Source organism: Pleurodeles waltl, chromosome 10 (assembly GCF_031143425.1).
Source record: "Pleurodeles waltl isolate 20211129_DDA chromosome 10, aPleWal1.hap1.20221129, whole genome shotgun sequence".
NCBI classification, from domain to species: domain Eukaryota; kingdom Metazoa; phylum Chordata; class Amphibia; order Caudata; family Salamandridae; genus Pleurodeles; species Pleurodeles waltl.
This window is the reverse complement of record NC_090449.1, coordinates 123,589,518-123,611,825: the sequence shown is the minus strand read 5'-3', so window position 1 is coordinate 123,611,825 and position 22,308 is coordinate 123,589,518. Positions and strand designations below refer to the sequence as shown.

At 40.9% G+C, this 22,308-nt stretch overlaps 1 protein-coding gene across 3 annotated transcripts in view; it reads right to left on the bottom strand.

Moving 5' to 3' along the window:
• BRAT1 (BRCA1 associated ATM activator 1) overlaps nucleotides 1–22,308 on the bottom strand; it is a 172,207-nt gene that overhangs the window by 5,198 nt on the left and 144,701 nt on the right. For all 3 annotated transcript variants that reach the window (XM_069209953.1, XM_069209955.1, XM_069209954.1), the window contains 4 exons: nucleotides 16,330–16,403; nucleotides 2,886–2,988; nucleotides 2,510–2,608; nucleotides 295–464 (listed from right to left, as the gene is read on the bottom strand). In XM_069209953.1, the coding sequence (XP_069066054.1) occupies nucleotides 295–464; nucleotides 2,510–2,608; nucleotides 2,886–2,988; nucleotides 16,330–16,403 (446 nt within the window). The remainder of the gene's footprint in view (nucleotides 1–294; nucleotides 465–2,509; nucleotides 2,609–2,885; nucleotides 2,989–16,329; nucleotides 16,404–22,308) is intronic.

Here is a 22,308-nt window from a genome sequence, read left to right as displayed (position 1 = left end):
ACATTTCCGTATTCTTGAAAATACAAAAACGAACCTGTCCTCGTGCAGGTGCATGCAATGTGGGGAATTGCATAAACATGTAATTTTGCAAGGCCTCTAGGGGGCAGGCTACAAGTATCAATGTTAGTTAGCGATAGACTTTCCAGTTTACAGATGACTCTGCTGTATCCGGAAGCTTTCAACCCTGCATGGGGCCAACTTTGATAGAATATTGTAAGATACATTGATAGATTGTTTTCCATTTAATAGTGTCAAAAATTCCTATCTAGCACTGTAAATGAATGTTCCATTTACCTTTTCAGTGCTATCATGCTCTGTTCTACTTATTTCAGAGTTGATGATGAATAGCTGTCCAAGCGTGCTCACCGCACTCGCTCTCACATAGCTTATAGGGTCTTTTAGAAGATCCCACACAAGTTCCTTCACCTCTTCAAGAAAGACAATCTGCTGGAATCCGTGATGATCTGAAAAACAAAATTTAAACAAACATGAAAAACAGCCAACTGTTTTGTTTTTCATGTAACTTTTTTGAAGGCTTGGTATTGCGGTGCAAGAAATTAAGGTACAACATGCCACCCTCTCCCACATAGTTATTTATATTAATTGTAACTGTAAATTACCAGACAGATTAAATTAAAAATAAAAATAAAAATAAAATACATCTCTGAACTGTAGGTGATTCACAACACTTACTTTAGTGTGGTCTGTGTATAATTATGCATTTTAACGCAACTTATTTGTGCCATGAGTCCTTTCTCTCATGAAGTGGTCCAAATGCAACTGTGACAGAGAGGTGTGAGGACTTGAAGTCAAATCCTGGAGCGTGGTATTATTTAGCAAGGGAGTGAAAGAGACTATACAGAGTGAACAGAAGGGAAGTTAATCCGGCAAGGACACTAGATGGGTACTCGATCTGGTGTTACCCAGTTGATGTGTTCAGTGGCCTATAACGGAATTGTTGTTTTACAGATTTTTTTTTTTTTTTTAAAGAGTTTTAAAAAATAATTTTTTAAAATTTACTTTTACTATGGAGCAGACATTATTCAAAAGGATGTGAAAGCGTTTTGTGCTGAAGGGATGAAAAATATCAATCTTGCCCTACATTATGAACACCTAACAATTTAACATGTCATACATTCAGTATTGCGGTAAAACTATTCACACAACATTCAGTATGAGGACAAGGTGTGTTAAGCTGCGCCAGGAGTCAAAATCGTATTTCTATAAGGACCTTATTCTAAATCTTGGCAGTTGAGTTTAAAACATTCTTAATGACATTGTTAGTATGGAGAAGGAAATTATTGGTGCTGCAGAGATGCCTGTGTTCACAATAAATTGTAAGTTACTTCTTAGATAATAGTGCGTGTTACTTTTCAATGCCTTGGAAATGATGTTAGCAGCTCCAAGATCAATGCTAGCTTGGATGGAAAGGCAGCCATGTAATTAGGGTTTGTGTAATATATATATATATATATATTTTTCGATTTGTCAAATCAATCTCGCGGCATCGTTAAAGATAGCTTTTAGACAGGCTGTTCTAATTGGAAGGTTGCTTGTGAACATCTATACTATAGTTCAGTTGAGACACATCCAATTTTTGTACTACTTGTTTCAGATCTTAAGCAGGTAAAAACTGTTGACTGATTTTAGTTGGTCTTATGCAGCTTTTGCGCTTTTATATATATATCTAACTAGCGTTTGTGGTTGAGTGCGATTATCAGTTATTTTGCACTGTGAACTGTTTTGGTGTATAGGTCAGCTTCCACCAGTTTCATATGCCAGTCGTTTGCAATGGCACCACTTTGGTCTTGCATGACAATGAGAAATCTGGCTTATTCTGATTCAACATCAGCTGTTGAGTGGACACCTAGTTGTCATGAAGCATTAGCGCCCTTCAACAAAATCCACATATTGCAGCATACTAGTAGCATGCATAGGCAAGGGTTCCAAAAATCCCATAGTCATTCCAAGTACATGTTACATATCGTGGGTGCAAAGTATATTATGCAAGTATTAAGTCGCATGGGAATTCAAAAAAGGGATTTCACAGGCTGCAGTGTGTTTACTTTTCACATTACATTTTGATAACATTTGAACCACTTTGGCACTTTTGACCCCATACTGAATGAAGCAGGGGGATCTGATGATAACTAGTAAGCGGCGTTAACTAGTTCAAACACTACTGACAAATCCATCAGGCTCAGTATATCCTCTCTCTTTGTCCAGCATTTAAGTGTTATTATTAAAGTTGACCGTAAGTATGTCTTTGCAGTTCTGCAAAATGTCTTCCACTGTATGCTGTGGAATGATCTTCATCAGCTCGTGAATCTAGCCAAGTCCAAGGTACTATGACAATGTTCTTAATGTATATCTGCATTATAAGCTTTTCAACAGTACGTTTATTATGATTAGGTATTTATAGTATTTTCGAAGCTACCCTATACACTATAGAAAAAATGTTTGCGATATGTCAAGAATAAAAGTAACTTCGGGTCTTTCAGAAATACACCTTTTAAGTGTCTGATCAGATGAGTCAGAAATTCCAGAGCAGAGTCTCGGGTTTCCCAGGCAGGGCTACACAGACGCTTCTGCAGCACTGGAGACAAACCTATCAAGACAAAATATGAGAGGAAAGATGTAAATGTGGACCTCAGTTGCATCGGGCCCTCCCCCTCTTTAAGTTTCAAAGTAATAAAACGCCCCTCAATGACCGTGGGGTGGTTCCGTATTTCAAAAATCCTGCCATAGTATTTGGGGCAAATATGAAATGTAGAACAACAACTGTTCCATCAGCCAGGAAATGCCTTGCGGTATACATTTATAATTAACAAAACACGATACTCCAATTTCAAGCCCATAATTATGCAATGAGTAACACTGTGTACCTCTGAGAAAATGCTCACAATATGCCCACTCGTCAGGTAAGTTTTCTGTTTCAGAAGAGCTCACCACCCATTTGAGTGCCGTCTGAAAGCACTTGTTCAGGATCTACAAAAGAAAAGACACTGACATAATGGCATAACTCAGAGTATCTTTCACTGTCAGGGTATTGTGCTAGTCCTACGCCAGAAATGTTTCAAAATATTGCCAATAGGACATTCAAACACACACAATTCTGGTCCACGGACTCTTTTTTTGGCTTACTACAATACTTTTTCATAGTGACAGGGTAATGAGAAAATGCTAATTTTCGATAAAAAAAAAAAACAGACAAAAATAAATCCCAAAACCCCAACCAGAGAAATGTGCTGAGTGCCCCAAGTCTAACAATTCAAAACATATTCATTTTTTAGTAGGGGATGCAAAGCCAATTATTCAGTGTTTGCATGTATCAGTAAACTGTGGCAGTAACACTCCCTCATCCTAACTGACTGGCAAAATATTAGTATTTCTGTTTTAGTCTTTCACGAAGATGTTAAAAAGGAGACATTTCTCTTCTGAGCTAACTCAAACAGTAAATTATCAGTCGGATGTAGACCTCAAATGGGGGGATCCTCCTTCGCTCCAAAGCGTGGAGATACAAGATAGGCACAGATCTTCAATGAGTTTGGGGTGTCCCCGGGCATTAAACAGGAGACTCTGAATGTGGCTAATCGCAAACGGAAGTTGAGCAGAAATGTTCGTTTGGGACTCATGTCCTTGAGTTGCAGAAATCCTCGCCAAGGACGTATGTAAGAATATAACAAGCATTTGCAAAGTAATGGGTCTTTCATTTGCCCGAGTTAGAGCTGTTAGCATTGTAAACTCTTAACTGGACTTTTCTTGGCACAAATTGAAAAGTAAAAGTAAAGTAGTTTCACATAAGTGAACCGATTCAAAGCGTCACAGCCGCCAAGAGCGTGAAGGGGTCATACAAAAGAAAAAAGAAGTTCGCTTGCAGTCAAACCGGCAAAACTGCAATTAGCCATGTAACAGGCGCGATGTCCAAGGCGGTAACTAAACCACCCCAAGGAGGGACAAAACTAAGCATTTACCAACGAGAATAAAGTATTGTTGAAGAGGAAGCCCATGAATTACTGATAGTGATGGGCGTGGTTAAAAGCCCAGATACATACCAACACGTCAGAAAAGCAGCGCTTGTGCGCTGCCATCCTCGACCTGAAAAACATATATTTTCAATACTACTCCGAGGGGAACTGTGTTGTTGATGTATGTCAATTTTTGTCCCTTGCATGGTTTCCTGTACACCACTCTCAATCACTGCTGGTCATGTTTTCAGAATTGCATTTTCTAACAATGCACTATGTCTGCTGCTGACACACTAAGGATATTAGCCCATCTATCCACCTTCTTTTTCTTATGCAAACTTCACAGCTAGATGCCCTTCACACTACACTGCACTGCCGAGGTTTTCAGCAGTTTTTCTGGTCCTTGTTTTGAAGGAAAACCCATTCTCATGTTGAGTATTGAGCCAAATGCCTTCGTGGGTCTCTGGACCAGAAATTTCAGTAATGGCAGGGACTAATGGTATGCACATCACAACACTGCGAGTACCAATTCCTAAATGGCACTCAAGAACAGGGAAAATGTATCATTGCCAGTATACTCTGACCTACATGCATATCTTTTTGCGCTCATGCAGACATAGAAGCACTTCCTGTATGGCATGAAGTAAATGCAGATTTGCGGTTAGCTGAGAAGGAGGCATCTCTTTGCCAAGGGTGTGTCAGGAAACTTATTGCCAGCGTTATAAGGTTCTTCCCTCAGCAAAAGCGATTCCCCTTTTCTCTGTACCCACATTGGTTGCAGCGGCGTCCTCACTCCTAGTGGCTCTTGCGGAGGCTGTTCCTAGAACTAGCCTCCTCAGGTTTAATTGCCACTCAAGATGGTGGCAGCAGTTCCTTGTGAGGTTAGCACTCAAGTGTTTCTAATTTAGTCTTGTGCTGTAGCTTTCCTACAGCTATTCCTCTCAGGTAGTCATGCACTTCAACTGTCATCTTGAGGAGAATGTGCAGTGTTCCTGTGACGCTTGCCTTCATTGAGAATTATTTTCGTATTGAGTAGTTAATTCTTTTTTCTTGGTACGGTGTTCACACCAGGGATTTTTTTTCCCTTTTGAAAAAGCTGCATTTTTTTCCTTTTTCCAGCAACTGGCTATCGGCTTTCTGAGGAGAATTTGTTCTGGCTCAACTGAACTTCAAGCAAATGCAGTAAAGAATCCTTCCGTATAATTTCCAGACTTGTCAATATATATTCATATACATAGTTACATTCATATATAAATATATATAAAAACTCTATGTCTTGCAGACTCATCAGTCTTAAGAGACAGACCTCTGAACTCAGACTGATGCTTTAGAGACTGTGATAGAGCAATACGAACTTGGAGAAGGAGGTTTCTATTTCTGTTAAAGACAACAGTAAATTGGTCATTTGTGTACTTTTGGACTGTTCTTCAGAGAACCTTGGATTTATCCTCTGACTTCAGAAGAAAAGAAGATTCTGAGATAACATTGTTCTTTAGAGAGAGAAGCTAGTCTCTCAAAAGATTCAGGTTAGGAGTGATTGCATTGGGTGAATGAGAATGACTGAACTGTTGAATGCACAGTAGGAATGTACTCATTTATGCTCTTATCACCCCACTGCAGGGCCTTCCCTTACAAAAATCCCCAAAAGAAGAAAGGTGCTAGTTTACAGAACCCCACGCAGAATTTCCTATCTTCAAGTAGGAAACAGGCAGGAACTGGTTCTGGAGGCACTCTCTCTTTTTCTAGTCCCATTCCCCTTTCCGACTAGCGGATGCAGGGTTCAGATAATCAGTTAAGGTCTGAGTACGTATCTGTTGGAGGGAGTTGGGGAAAAGGCATCTGCTCCTGCAGAAGTTTGATTCAATTGGTAATCTTCTGACAGGGTGACACATCCTGAGGGACCACAGGGATAGGCAAGCGATCAAGAACAGGCTTCATATTGAACAACATATGGTGTTGGGTAATTCTCTGCAAAAAGCCTGGCTGTTTTCAAAACAACAAAAATCACAGAAGTGGTTAATGATTCCTACTCTCAATAGCAGGCAATAAAGGTTGTCTCTCTGCCGTTCACAGACCACCTTTCTCTTGTTCGTCAGACACAGTGGTCAAAGTGACAGACAGACTGAGCCCAGGTTGACTGTCAAGCACCATGACTTGCCTTTTTCAATGTGTGAGAACACCACCGGTATTGAAGAAAGGCACACTAGTTACTAACTCCTTGGCTTAAGTTTTTGTAGCAATATTGTGCCCACGGCTCTCCTCCTTTACAAAACAATCTGATAAAATGTGTATATGAAGTCAAGGCAGGACAGGTCTTCATATCAAGACAATCATGTATGCAAATGTTGCACCAGTGGCGGCTGGTGTTCAAGGGCTAAGGGGCTGCGCCCCTAGCCTTTTCTGGCCTCTCTAGGGAAGCATACATTTAATTACATGATGAAAGTAAAAAATTTCTGCACAACATTTTCGGAGTGAAAGTTGTGCACTTTGAAAAGCCCCACTGCTCCTGCGTCAGTATGTGGCTGAAAGTTGCACAGTAGGGCTGACAGGGCTCAAAGCCCTTACGTTTTCTCAGAACGCAGTGACATCCCTGGCTTATCTCCTCTTCCACCAGAAGCCCTGATTGTAAACAGCCTGGAGCATTTTTTTTTCAGCCCGGGTTTCTGAAAACCACCCTTTCCTATTTACTCAAACGGTGGGGTGTGATCAGAAGGGTCTACGTACCAGAGGTCACATTTTATTAAAAGAATGTGGCATTGGCAAAGAAAATCCCCAGTCTGTGGCAGAGAAATGGAATAAATACAATAAATAACACCATCCAGGGCTCACTGGGAGACAGGAGTGTGACCTGAAGACCTCAAGTCATAAATATGCCAAAGACAACCCTGCACACAAGTAAGTTGGAGCTTTTTTTTTTTTTTACAGACAATAAGAAAATAATCTGTTCTCTCAGCTCTCTTTCACTGCCTCTGTAGGTGATTTCGTCTCTCAAAGGCAGTAATGGTTCCAGTAATTTATCATGGCTAGTTATTGTTTTATTTCTTCTGCAGACTAATGACGTGATATGTCATATTAAACATGTAATCTGCAGCTCAAATAAACGTGTACCTTTTATCACTGAAACTGCTGGATACTGGATGGGTGAGGCAATGTGTGTTTGTTTGAATGTGTTTGCAGGGCTTGACAGAGTGGCTGAGAAAATGTGGGTGTCTGTGTATAAGAGTTGTGTGAATGGCAGTGGATGACAATGTGGATGAGTAAATGGGTAGGTGACCAAAGGCAGTGGGTGAGTAGGTGAATGGAAATACGTGGGTAGTGAGGCTTTCTCACAAGGTGCAATTCCGTCTTGTATTTGTGCCCCACCACTGCTTTTAGTTACCAGCCACCACTGTGTTGCACAATACTTTTTCACTATTTTGTTACGAACGTAGGTGCATTTTTGCAAGTGTGTAAGACAGTAACTAGGGATTCCTTGATCCTTGAGTTGCACAGGATTGCATGTGAGAGGTTTACTTGAAAGAAATGAAAGGTGGTGAGAATATTTGTAGTGTTTATATGTGTATTATGCCTGACTGTGAATGGTTTCTGTGGTGAGGGTGTGAATATAATGTCTGTCTACGTGCACTACGATTCGTAATGGAAACAGGTGATTGGCAGTGTGTATTCAACATGTTTGTAGTAATTGCAATGTGCGTGCGCATTGCTTAGTTAGACGTGTGCAGAGGGTTCACTGTGTGGATCTGTGTGGGTTTCCCCTGGATATGGGTGATATATGGGAGTTTGGAATAGTTTGTCCATTAGTGGATATGCGCAAGATGTGCATTTACACCTTGAAAGAAAACAAAAAAATTTCTTATTTTGCTCGAGCTGGGAATCTTTGAGTAAGTTACTATACCTAAAATTCTACAGGCGTGCAAAGATCGATGTCCACAAACGATCTCCTGTAATAAACACCTTTCTCCCTCCTAATCGTCAGGAAGGCCTTGATCTGTGCCTTAACAACAGGTCCTGTCAGGGCCGCATCTCCTTCACAAAAAGCAAATTGATGGTTTACTGACAGGGTTTGGAACTGAATCCTGAACCCAACAATTTAATTATGTTTTTCAAGGGTTCCCGCTCATGGGGTTATCAGGTCCATGATTCTGGTCGAGGAAGTGTCCTGAAAAATAGTTTTTTCCCTTTAGAAGTCACTTTGTACACTTTTTGTCACTGCCGTGGTCCCCTCCAACACTCCCGCTAACCAGAATAGCTGCACACTTGTACAAAGTATGGGCAGGCACTGCATGCATGTTACCATCAAACATCTGTGCACCTTCATGGGATGCCCATGCTCACCTGCAGAACACTCATCCTGTTCTTCGCCAGTGACTTTCCCCAAGACTTGTTCTTACCAATGAGGTCTTTAGGGGTTCTACATTGGTATCCTTAGTGCTTGTTGGGGTGTTCATTGTTCCTGAAGATGTTGGTTGCCCATGGGGAATAGATATTAATCTCAGAAGCTATTGCCCTTTCGCCACACTATAATGGCAATTGGTCCATTTTACAAATGGGACCAATACGTATCCATCATGATTACTTTTTAGACCACATCTTAGTATCATGTGTTTCAACTACTAGACATATTTCTTTTACATGTTTCAGCCACTGGTCATATGTATGTAAGTGGTCTTTTAGTTGTGCTTCATACTGCACTGTTGCAGTTCTTCCAGTCCAGTTCTCAGAGTTGTTGGATTTTTTGATATAGGGCTTTTCTTCCTGCATAGTCTTCCAGCTTCCAACCTAGTGCTAGAGCCGGCGACTAAACATCACAAAATCACAAAGCTAGTATAATACATTCTAGATGGATACAAGTTATTTCGACAGAACAAGTACCATTGGTTGAATATGCAGGAATATAAATACTAGAATAAACAGAGGTTTCTTGTAAGCCCTATGTTTCAGGAGCACCGGCCAGTAAAGAGGGGGCAAGATCAGACACGTGTGACCAGATGGGGCACAAGGTAAATATTTATAAAGCACAGACAACAATGTAAGAACTAAGGGCTGGTTGTGACAACATTTGATTTGCAAAAAGTGATCCCAAAATGTGCATCGACATTTTGCGAATTGAATCAGATTTTGCAAACCTATCCACGTAATAGTTGGTGCGTTCACACATTAACGAATGGCAGTAGGCTGCAAAAATATTTGCCTAATTAAGATTCGGCAGGTCAAAATTTGTGATCTTCTGTAATTAGTTGGAATCATAGTGTTGGCGGCCTTCTAGAGACAGCACACCACCACCATCCTTATGCTAGAATTCCAAAAGGAAAAACTTAACTCCTTAAAAGAACTGGGGCTGCTTAAAAAGTAAACATTTTCAGTTTTGGAAACCTTCAGTGGGAGCAGGCAGTGATTTCCTGGACTAGTATTTAGACCCCCAAGACTGCCGCCCGGTTTACGAAGGTGATCAATTCCACTTTGGGAATTAGGAAAAAAAACAAACCTGCAAGTCAGTAACTGATCAATGATTTACAACTGGAATTGCAGCCGCAAACCATGATACATACTGACTCACAATTTGGAAGTAACCCGCTTCCAAATTAAGATTCAATATGCGTGGCAAACCCTATTTTGTGATTTAGAAAAACGTTTCTGAATTGCAAAATGGTCATAGTACATAAGAAAAAGGAATTCTGAAGTCACAACCCTGTGATTTTGCATACTGCAAGGTTGGCAACCTCAAAATCCCTTAGTATAGCTAGCTCCATGTGCCCACCTAAATGGTGCTATGGTGTCCCAATAAGACAGCAGACAATAAATATGCACCCAACATCAGTTGGGTAAGCTAGGGCAACTTTGTACAGGGATAAAAGTTTAAGAGATAAGGTGGATAAAAAAAAAAAAAGAGAATTAAGTGCCATTTGCTTTTTATTGTAAAATGGATCTATATACTCAGTATTTTAGGCCTGGTGGAATCTGGGGAAAAAATACTTTTTGACATACATTATTCAACTTAAAGTTTTTCCTCGGTGGATCACTTGGTTACCTTTTTATATTTTTACATTCATGGACTACGCTGTTAAGTAAAAACAATCTAGGAGACAAGAAACTATACATATATATTAATAACTACAAATATTACTACTTTGGGAGGGTGTCCCATGTTTAATTGCCCACCAATTTCCTGTTCCTTAATCCACACAAGTCCAGGTAATACTATGAATTCAATTAAAAGTATAAATGAAAAGTACTTTGATATCATAAAAGTACATTTAATATTAAGTGAGCCATGATATGAAAAATAATAAAATATAAATAAGGAAAATGTCACTTACCCAGTGTACATCTGTTCGTGGCATGAGACGCTGCAGATTCACATGCTGTGCATTATCCTGCCATCTAGTGTTGGGCTCGGAGTGTTACAAATTGTTTTTCTTCAAAGAAGTCTTTTCGAGTCACGGGACAGAGTGACTCCTCCCTTTCGGCTCCAATACGCATGGGCGTCGACTCCATGTTAGATTGTTTTCCCCGCAGAGGGTGAGGTAGGAGTTGTGAGTTTACTAGAGGTGCCCATGCAATGGAGTAGTAATGTATGTACATATTTATTTACATATTTACAATTTATGCAACTAAAAACGGTTACAGGCTCCCGGGGAGGTGGGAGGGCGCATGTGAATCTGCAGCGTCTCATGCCACGAACAGATGTACACTGGGTAAGTGACATTTTCCGTTCAGTGGCATGTGTGGCTGCAGATACATATGCTGTTCATAGACTACAAAGCAGTAATCTCCCCAAAAGCGGTGGTTAGCCTGTAGGAGTTGAAGTTGTCTGAAATAATGTTCTTAATACAGCCTGTCCTACTGTGACTTGTTGTGTTGCTAACACATCTACACAGTAATGCTTAGTAAATGTATGAGGCGTAGGCCAGGTGGCTGCCTTACTAATTTCTGTCATTGGTATATTTCCCAGAAAAGCCATTGTTACGCCCTTTTTTCTAGTGGAATGTGCTCTTGGTGTAATGGGTAATTCTCTTTTTGCTTTAAGGTAACAGGTTTGAATGCACTTAACTATCCATCTGGCAATGCCGTGTTTGGATATAGGGTTGCCTGCATGAGGTTTTTGGAAAGCTACAAACAATTGTTTTATTTTACGAAATTGTTTCGTTCTGTCACTGTAATACATTAATGCTCTCTTTATGTCTAATGTATGCAAGGCCCTTTTAGCTACTGAGTCTGGTTGTGGAAAGAAGACTGGGAGTTCCACAGTTTGGTTTAGATGGAATGGTGATATGAATTTTGGTAAGAATTTTGGATTTGTACGGAGAACCACTTTATGTTTATGTATTTGTATAAAGGGTTCTTGAATAGTAAATGCTTGTATTTCACTCACTCTTCTAAGTGATGTGATAGCTACTAGAAAGGCTACTTTCCAAGTTAGATATTGGATTTGACAAGAATGCATGGGTTCGAATGGTGGGCCCATGAGTCGTGTTAATACAATATTAAAACTCCATGAAGGTACTGGTGGCGTCCTTTGGGGTATGATTCTTTTTAGTCCTTCCATAAATGCTTTAATGACTGGGATTCTAAAAAGTGATGTTGTATGTGTAATCTGCAGATAGGCAGACATTGCAGTGATATGGATTTTGATGGAAGAGAATGCTAGATTAGACTTTTGTAAGTGTAATAAATAGCTTACAATGTCCTTTGTGGAGGCATGTAGTGGTTGAATTTGAATTTTGATTAGTGTGGCAGTAGCAAACAAATCTTTTACATTTGTTTGTGTAACAATGTCTTGTTGTAGTTTTTCTCGCTTGTTTAATGACCTCCATACACTCTTGTGGAAGATTTAAATGTCTGAATTCTAAGACTTCAGGAGCCAGATTGCTAGATTGAGCGATGCTGGATTCGGGTGTCTGATCTGTTGTTTGTGTTGTGTTAACAGATCTGGTCTGTTTGGTAGTTTGATGTGAGGTACTACTGATAAGTCCAACAGTGTTGTGTACCACGGTTGGCGAGCCCAGGTTGGTGCTATGAGTATTAGTTTGAGTTTGTTTTGACTCAGTTTGTTGACCATATAAGGAATGAGTGGGAGAGGGGGAAAAGCGTAAGCAAATATCACTGACCAGCTGATCCATAGAGCATTGCCCTTGGACTGAGGGTGTGGGTACCTGGACGCGAAGTTTTGGCATTTTGCGTTTTCTTTTGTTGCAAATAGGTCTATGTTTGGTGTTCCCCAGCAGTGGAAGTGATCCTGCAGGATCTGGGGATGTATTTCCCATTCGTGACTTTGCTGGTGATCTCGACTGAGATTGTTGGCTAACTGATTCTGAATGCCTGGTATGTATTGTGCTATTAGGAGAATGTGGTTGTGAATTGCCCAATGCCAAATTCTTTGTGCTAAGAGACACAGTTGTGACGAGTGTCCCCCCCCTTGTTTGTTGAGATAGTACATTGTTGTCATATTGTCTGTTTTGACAAGAATGTGTTTGTGGGCTATTAGTGGTTGAAACACTTTTAATGCTAGAAATACCTCTAGCAGTTCTAAGTGATTTATGTGAAGTAGTTTTTGTTGATTGTCCCATTGACCCTGTATGTTGTGATTGTTGAGGTGTGCTCTTCACCCAACCATGGAAGCATCTGTTGTGGTAATAGCTTGAGGCACTGGGTCTTGGAATGGCTGCCCTTTGTTTAAATTTATAGGGTTCCACCATTGAAGCGAAGAGTGTGTTTGGCGGTGTATCAACACTAGATCTTGAAGTTGACCCTGTGCTTGTGTCCATTGTTTTGCTAGGCACTGTTGTAAGGGCTGCATGTGTAATCTTGCATTTGGAACAATGGCTATGCATGAGGACATCATGCCTAGTAGTTTCATTCCAAACTTTACCATGTAGTGTTGGTTTGGTTGTATGCTTGATCTTACAATTTGGAACGTTTGGACCCTTTGTGGACTTGGAGTGGCAATTGCCCTTTGTGTGCTGAGCGTTGCTCCCAAGTATTGTTGTATTTTGGATGGTTGCAAATGTGATTTTTGGTAATTTATAGAGAACCCTAGTTTGTGTAGAGTTTCTATGACGTATTGCGTATGAATTTGACATTGTTGTTGAGTGCTGGCTTTTATTAGCCAGTCGTCCAAATATGGGAATACATGCATGTGCTGTCTCCTTATGTGAGCGGCTACTACTGCTAGGCATTTCGTGAATACTCTGGGGGCTGTTGTTATTCCGAACGGTAGCACTTTGAATTGATAGTGTTTGCCTTGTATTACAAACCTTAGGTATTTTCTGTGAGAAGGATGGATGGGTATGTGGAAATACGCATCCTTGAGATCCAATGTTGTCATGTATTCCTCCTTTTTTAGTAAGGGAACTACGTCTTGAAGTGTTACCATGTGGAAATGATCCGATTTGTCTTTTTTTGGAATGCGGAAATATAGTAGACGCCTGTTCCTTTTTGGTGATTGGGCACTAGCTCTATTGCTTGTTTTTGAAGCAGTGCTTGGACCTGTGTTGTTGAGACAGTCTGTGCATTTTTGGTGGTACATCTGGTGGGAATGTTGTGAATTCTATGCAATAACCATGTTGGATAATTGATAGGACCCATGTGTCTGTGTTAATATGTGTCCAGTTTTGGTAGTATGTGGGTAGCCTTCCCCCCACTGGTGACATGTGTTGGGGTATTGTGACATTGAAGTCACTGCTTTATCTGGCTTGGTTTGGCTGGTTGGAATTTTCCCCTTCCTTTTGGGAATTGTCCTCTACAGGAACCATGAAACCCCCACCTTGGGTATTGTGATTGATAGGTGGGTCTGGTTTGAGAGGTGGAAGGTTCAGATATTTGTTGCCGAAACCCCCCCTCTGAATTGTGGTTTCCTAAAGGTGCCTCTGACTTGTGGGGACTAGAGCGCGCCCATGGCTTTGGCCGTGTCCATGTCTTTTTTCATTTTCTCAATGGCAGTATCGACTTCCGGCCCAAACAACTGTTGTTGGTTAAACAGCATATTTAACACCGCTTGTTCAATCTCTGGCTTGAATCCAGAACTCCGGAGCCATGCATGCCTGTGAATGTTTATGGCCGTGTTGACAGTCTGTGCTGCCGTATCTGCCGAGTCTAGTGCGGACCTTATCTGGTTGTTAGATATGGCCTGTCCCTCTTCAACTACTTGCTGGGCACGTTTTTGGTGTTCCTTGGGCAAGTGCTGTATAATATCTTGCATCTCGTCCCAGTGTGCCCTGTCGTAGCGTGCAAGTTGGGCTTGTGAATTCACAATTCGCCATTGATTGGCTGCTTGTGATGCCACTCGCTTGCCTGCAGCGTCGAATTTCCAACTTTGTCAGGTGGTGGAGCATCTCCTGACGATTGAGAGTTTGCTCTTCTCCTTGCTGTCCCTACAACCACTGAGTCCGGTGTGAGCTGCTGTGTTGTGAACACTGGATCTGTTGGGGGTTGTTTGTATTTTTTTTCCACTCTAGGCGTGATAGCTCTTCCCTTTACAGGCTCCTGGAAGACCTGTTGCGCGTGCTTGAGCATGCCCGGGAGCATTGGCAGACTTTGATAGGATGCATGGGTGGATGACAGAGTGTTAAAAAGAAAGTCATCCTCCACTGGCTCTGTGTGCGTCGCTACGTTGTGGAACGTAGCTGCCCTGGATAGTACCTGCTTATATGCAGTACTGTCTTCTGGTGGTGACGGCTTGGCTGGATAACATTCTGGGCTGTTATCCGATACTGGTGGATCATATAAATCCTATGCATCAGCATCATCTTGGGTCATCCCAGTATGTGTGGGTGACTGCATTATAGGTGTTCCCACTGGTGGCAATTGTGGTGAGTGTAATGGAGATGGTTGTGGTGAGACCATTGGTGGTTGTGATTTGTCTCTAACCACTTTGGTCTTTGGCTGCATTTCTGTTTCCTGAAATGCAAGTTTCCTTTTCGATTTTAGTGGAGGTAAAGTCTGAATCTTGCCAGTCTCTTTTTGTATATGCAACCTCTGTTGTGTATGGTCAGGTTCTTCCATACCTAACTCTTGCTCAAATCGATGTCTTTCCTTGAGTTGCAAGGAAAGTCCTTGCTCTTCTGTATAAGAGCTTCTTTTCGACTCCGAGACCGCTTTTTTCGGTACAGAAGTTTCTGCTGTTATAGGCTTTTTCGGTTCCGAGGAGATTTTTTGGGGTTTGGTCGATTCGATCACTTGGTGTCGAAATCGTTCGGTGCCGGATTCTCGACCGGAGTCGGAAGTCCTCGGCAACTCCTTGGCCTTTTTCGGTGCCGATGTTTGGTCACCTTCCTTTCGGTGGGTTGAGCCATGGCCTGCTGGCGGTGGTGTCCCCATGGCCTTAAGTTTCTTAGTGTGACCCTGAGTTTGGGACGGGGCAGGTTTACTTACGGTTTGTTGCCCCGTCGAGGGTCGTTTACTGTCGGATTCATCCGATTCCGTCTCTTGTATGGAGATTCTTTCCTCCTCCTCGACGTCGAACTGTTCTTTCGGTTACGACGCCATTTGCAGTCTTCTTACTCGTCGTTCTCTCAAGGTCTTCTTTGATCGAAACGCACGGCAAGCTTCACAAGTATCCTCTCTGTGTTCGGGTGACAAACACAGATTACAGACCTGGTGCTAGTCTGTATAAGGATACTTTGAGTGACACTTAGGACAGAAACGGAAGGGGGTCCGGTCCATTAATCTGGGACGAAGGGTGTGGTAGGGCTGACCAGGCCTCAGTGAAGAGTGGAAGCCCGAAGGGCCGCCGAAGCGGTCTTGATGTCGGTGCCGATACACTTACACTAACCCGGTACCGAGCGATAACAATACCGTTGAATTTTTTATACTTTAGCTAACTTTCCCGATTCGAAATACGGAGCGAAGTGGAACACATCTGAACCCGATGGCGGAAAGAAAACAATCTAACATGGAGTCGACGCCCATGCGCAATGGAGCCGAAAGGGAGGAGTCACTCGGTCCCGTGACTCGAAGACTTCTTCGAAGAAAAACAACTTGTAACACTCTGAGCCCAACACTAGATGGCAGGATAATGCACAGCATGTGTATCTGCAGCTACATATGCCACCGAACATATAATTACTGGTGCAGAACGCAGATATTGGTGTGGGAAGTAGGTGACAGAGGAACACATGCCTGGATGCAAATCTAAGTATGAGGACCATTTGAAATACCTAAAGCTTCAACATATTTTGCAAGATATTTCTGGCCTGCATTGCCATTTTCTAAACAAAATAAGAGACCAGATGTCATAGCAATACTTATATGCTATCAATATAAACTGCTGTATAATAAGTGTTTATGCTGAAGTTGTATACTGTGTAAGCATGAAAGTACTTCCTGATGTGAGCAGGTCGTTACCTTAGTATAGTGCACTTACTGTAGGGCTGGTATCTGGACTCCTCAAGTAAGCAAGAAGTATGTCAAATATCTTTGGCAACCAATCACTCTTGGCTAAAAAAAAAACAAAAAGAATTAAGTTAAAACAAATTACAACTCTAAACACATTAGATCAGTATGATATGTATAATTTTCTAGCTTTTTTGAAGCAATCACATCTAGAAAACAGTATTACCATATACAAGGCAGTTAAAATACAATCTAAGATACCTTTCATTCACAATATGCAGGCACACGGGTAGAGGCCACATTAGTATAAATCACTGGTTATCTAAATATATTGGCACTACTGTAAACTGAAACTAAAGGCTTTCGTTAAAGACAAGGCTGGTGATGGCAGGCATAATGACCCATGTTAGAGAAAATATCCACTTTTGTGTTCCGAAACGAGTGCAGTTTCTAAGGAAATACTTGTGTCTGACCCGGCGCTGGAAAGGTATTTGCAAGCAATAGGCACTGTACAGGTACATAGCTTCCATAATATGATACATGTGGAAAAAGAGGCAATGAGATCTTTACAATCTGACAAAGAAATAACAATAAAGCCAGCCGATCAACAGTCATAGAAAATGTAGGCGACTATATAAAAGAATGTCTCTGGTTGTTGAGCGTTAAGAGGAATTACAGATTACTAGAAATGAACCTGATTGAGGAGGCAAAATCAAATAGGAGGATATAAAAAACAGAAGTAAAATCCCATGAGACCAGTATTCTACACTCTCTCAAAGATCCACAAGAACAGCACTCTAGTGCCAGGCAGGCTGATAGTCAGGGATAAGCTCTATTCTAGAACCCACTTCTAAATTTAGCAATCATTTTTACCCCTTATTGGGGAACGAATTTCATAATAAGTAACATGTTCAAAATACCTTTTAAGACTGATTAAGGATAAACAATACAACCCGCTAGAGAATTTGCTTACTGGTTTAGATACTGAAAGTCTCTACACCAGTTTACCAAAGGAAGAAACATTGAGAGTAATGGAAGACCTTCGGCTGCAGGAAAAATGGACCCCCAATTTGCTTATACATTTTGTGCTTGAATGCATGCAGATGGCATTAACAAAAAAATGCTTTGACTTTAAAGTACTTCAGAGGGAAGCACCTTTGCGCAGAGCATTGCAAGCATATAAGTTCACCATTTTGGGGAATCCGCCATCATGAACAACTCAAGTCCATTCAAAAACCACATATGTCTTTGGAAACTATGCATCAATGATGTCCTTGTGATTTGGAGGGGTAATCTGCCAAGTACAATGCAGTTCCTAGAACAGATCAATGATCAGAGTAAGTTCTGAAAATACACTTATTCATTTAGTCACGACACACTGACCAATGTGGACATGAAATTCTTCTATGACAATAGGACACTCTTAACAGATACTCAAAACAAACTGATTGACAAAAACACCCTATTATGGTTTGACAGTTTCCACCCTCTATCATTATGAGAAAACCTGCCAGCGTGCCAGTTTCTGAGGTTGGAACGCTATTGTTGCAGGATGGAAGATTAATGACAGGGACGCCCTTTATTGAACACCCTCCGCCTGTCACCACCTACCAAAAAGATAAGGACGACAGGTTGTTGTGATTACTTTTTCTGCAACGTTGAACCACTTAAAGAAGTCAATAAATGGAAATTGGCGCATTTTGCATAAAGGAAGTCTTAGATTTGAGAAATCTCGTTTTGCCCATAACATCAAGGATACTCTAAAACCGTGGTTTATGCTTTATTTAATTCATAAATATATATTTTTTAAATGTAATTGAAGGATGGAGCATTTTTTATAAATTCAATTGAGCCTATACTATATTCTGTTTGGCGCACTTCTACTGCTCCCATGCATCAATCTGGGGATACACACTTAACGCTTGGCCTCCAATTTCAGATTCCTTCACAATTACAAAACATTTTTAATCGTAAATTTTGGTTGTTTATATACCCATTAATATTAATATCTTAATATCCTTTAATTTCTGAATTCTCCAGCATTTGTTCATCACCTGTGAAATCAGTTAAATCAGAGAAGAGCATGCAAAGATTCCAGAATACTTCAGTGACCATGAATGTCCTTTGAGAAAGGCTGTGGGTAACTGGAGGTAAAATCTTGGGTATTTGCTCTTATACGTAAACACAAACGTACTCAAACATGTCCATTAAACATATTCCCCATTGTGCAAATATGTCTACAAACTATTAATGTAATTACTGTGTAAGTCACCCATGTCTGCCTACTTAATTTGTCACTATTAAACACAAAAAAAGTGCTAGGAGGTATGCTGCATTAAGTCTAAGTGCTGGCTATTGCTCAGTTTATTTTTCCAACCAGTTCCTTTGTCCATCATGCCAACTTAGTTTGGACCCCCTGATATGCAAATCAGTCTTGACCCAGTGTAGTGCTTTCCTCTTAACTAGTTTCTAAGCACTAACATAACACAACAGAAATGCACTTCTGAGGTCAAAGAAGACTTTTATTGTTGTTAATTCTTCCCCAACCACAATATTTATGAATGACGAATTAGTAGCTTTCAAGTCCGCGTTAATCAAACAAAATATATCAGTTTGCAATATACACAGCAGGTTATATTTATAAGATATTGAATGCAAAGCAAAACAAATACTTCACCGTGTGGGAACTATCTACAGCTTCATCTTTCTAAGGTCTGCAAGCTGATGACCTCTGTCAGCCGCGAGAAAGAGAGATTCATCTACCCACACGGGATTGCTGGCAGCCTGCGCCAAGCTCCAGCACGAGGTCCGGCAGATTCGAAGCTCCGGCAGATTCGAATCTGCCGGACCTCGTGCTGGAGCTTGGCGCAGGCTGCCAGCAATCCCGTGTGGGTAGATGAATCTCTCTTTCTCGCGGCTGACAGGGGTCATCAGCTTGCAGACCTTAGAAAGATGAAGCTGTAGATAGTTCCCACACGGTGAAGTATTTGTTTTGCTTTGCATTCAATATCTTATAAATATAACCTGCTGTGTATATTGCAAACTGATATATTTTGTTTGATTAACGCGGACTTGAAAGCTACTAATTCGTCATTCATAAATATTGTGGTTGGGGAAGAATTAACAACAATAAAAGTCTTCTTTGACCTCAGAAGTGCATTTCTGTTGTGTTATGTTAGTGCTTAGAAACTAGATAAGAAGAAAGCACTACAATTGGTACCAGGAGTCGTGGGGTCGGTCATTAAGAGGTGATTAAGAGGGTGTTGACGAGTTGGTAGATTTCTAAGTGCACACTTTAAAAGTGTAATTGTTTTTTTGTTGTTTGGAGAATTACAGAAATTGTTTTCTGTTTGGGGAATCACAGTAGCACGGCAGACCATGTCTGAGAATTCATGTGTTGATAAACTGCCTGATGGTGCTACGAAAAACTGTGAATTGTTTTCTGTTTGGGGAATTACAGAAGAAAATGCATGTGTAGCTAAAAGGCCTGATAATGCTTTGAGAAATAATTCCTGTTGTACATATGTAGAAAACGTGTGTTTTGGAAGTAATGATGACAGAAAGGTCTGGATACCTTTATCTGCTTACAGAGAAATGCAGGAGAAATGTAGGAAGTTGGAACATGAAAATAGGAATTTACGTGAGCAAATTAGCCCGACTGAAAGTTATAAAAGGGCTGTTTTTGAAGAATCTTTCTTGTCCCATTCCAGTAATGAGGGGGTTAAGACAGCTCCGAGCTGCTTTGAGTTTTCGTTTGAGCCAGGGTTTTTGGCAGACAAAATGCATTCCTTAACTGATAACACGGACGAGAGAGACCAGAATGTGATTTACGAGTTACGTTGCAAAATGCACAAGTAAAACGAAAGATTTTAGAGCAAGAGCCGACTTTCATTAGCTTGTTTGATTTTTGGAAAAAGAATAGCTCTCATTTGAGTGAAATCCTAACACTTTTGTATATGGTCACTGTGAAAAATAATATGCAGCTGCGCGCTTGTGATTTGGCAAATGAAATAATGCAGACTTTAGGTTTTTGCGCAGTGCAAGAAGGAAATACTTATGTACATTTAAATCAAGAACAAGGGAAGAAAATAGTGCCCCTAGCTAGAATCATACAATGGATCTGGTACTTGCAAGACAGGGCTAGAGTACCACAGATAAAAGAATTACCAATGAAATTGTGTGCACCATTTGAATTCGTGTCCACTGAAGATAAAAAGCATGTTTGTTTTACTAATGATTCATTGACTGAAATGTTGTTTTCTGGCACAGGAGAAGGAATGGAGTTGTATAATGTGTGTCAGATTTTAAAGCAAGAGCTACGTGAGATGTGTCATTTTTACGCTGATTTTTGGTTCATTGCTAATGTTTTAGCACCTAACTGGTTCAATTACCTTGCAGATGTTAACGAGAAAAATTCAGAGAGAGAAGTGTTCACCCAGAATTCTGCCTTAGTGGGGATGGCTAAGTGGGTGCCCCAGAAATGTGAACAGCTGAGAGAAAAAGCCACTTACAGGTGGGCAGAGATGAGAGAGATGCACATTCCCCTAGATTTGATAAAAACTGGGCAGCACGCACAAAAGCAATCTGTCATGCAAGCAGTCACAGAGCAGTTGGGGAGAGGAAAGTTACCAGAACAGAAATGGCAAATTGATCAGGTTTTAGGGAGAGTGATTGTTGCAAACTACCAAGAAAAATCGAAATTATGCTGATACCTAGAAAAGAATCTGATTCATTCATACAAATTGTAGACAGAATGGCCCAAATTGACAAAAATGCAGTGAATGGGGGTTTGGTAAAGAAGGAGTCTGCCCCAGCCCTTCTGACAGTGCAAGAAAAGGGAAGCTGTGGCGCAGCAGATAAAAACCTCAGTGCGGATGTGTGGGCTGAAGCCCTAAGTGATCCTCCAGAACCTGCAGAAAATATAACAAAGGGCCTCAAAAACGTCCTGCTGATTATAAAACAGGGAAAGAAAGAGGAAGGGTGCAGTTTAAATGAAAAATGTTATTTGCAAGAAAAGTCATACTTGTTTCTTTTGCAGATCCTACCACGTTGCGCCACTGTCCCTGAGTGTGCTGTGTGGTTCCCCTTCCAGTGTGTGCGTGTGGGGTCGGGGAAGGGACCGAATCCCCAACCTGAACCTGGCTGAGTAAAGTGCCAGCACCATGGATCCATTTTGCGCAAACTGCGCCTTCAGTTCAAGTTCAACTTGTTTGATTGCATTCTTCCACTGGAACTAAGCTGTGTTTTTTTTTTTTTTCCCCTCTCGTATGGAACTCTGACTTTTGCTTACCTTCCAGCAAACCTTTCAGGTGGACCGTGCACCTTTACATGAGCAGAACTCATGCCACATCAAATTGCTAACACTGTTGAATTAGAGACTCACTCAGAGAAAAAATAAATAAATTGCTCAGTCTTCTCTATGTAGATGTATCTGATGTGAAAGGTTATGAGATCAATGTGTTAATTCACTTCTATTGCTTTACAGGGATTGTTTTGATCATTCTTGTTGATAATGTTTTTTTGTGCTGATGTTTTTTGTTTTTGTTTGAAACAAGAGATATGTGAAACAAAAATTCATTGGTCAAAGGGCGGAATGTACTGCCATTTGATAAGTTTTGGTTTGACCAATGACTTTGTGTTTCAACACTGCGCATATTAGTTGCTCAATGTTCACCAGTAGCACATGGTATGTTTTGTTCAGTTTAGCCGCCTATGGGCTTTGACATTGCATTAATCATTACATTCTGTATTCTGCCTATTGGCTTTGACATTGCATTAGCCATTACATTCTGTATTCTGCCTATTGGCTTTGACATGATATTCAGCTCCGCTGCCTATTGGCTTTGACATGATATTATATATTGCATTTTGTATTCAGCTTAACTGCCTATTGGCTTTGACATGATATTATACATTACATTTTGTATTCAGCTCCGCTGCCTATTGGCTTTGACATGATATTATACATTGCATTTTATATTCAGCTCAGCTGCCTATGGGCTTTGACATG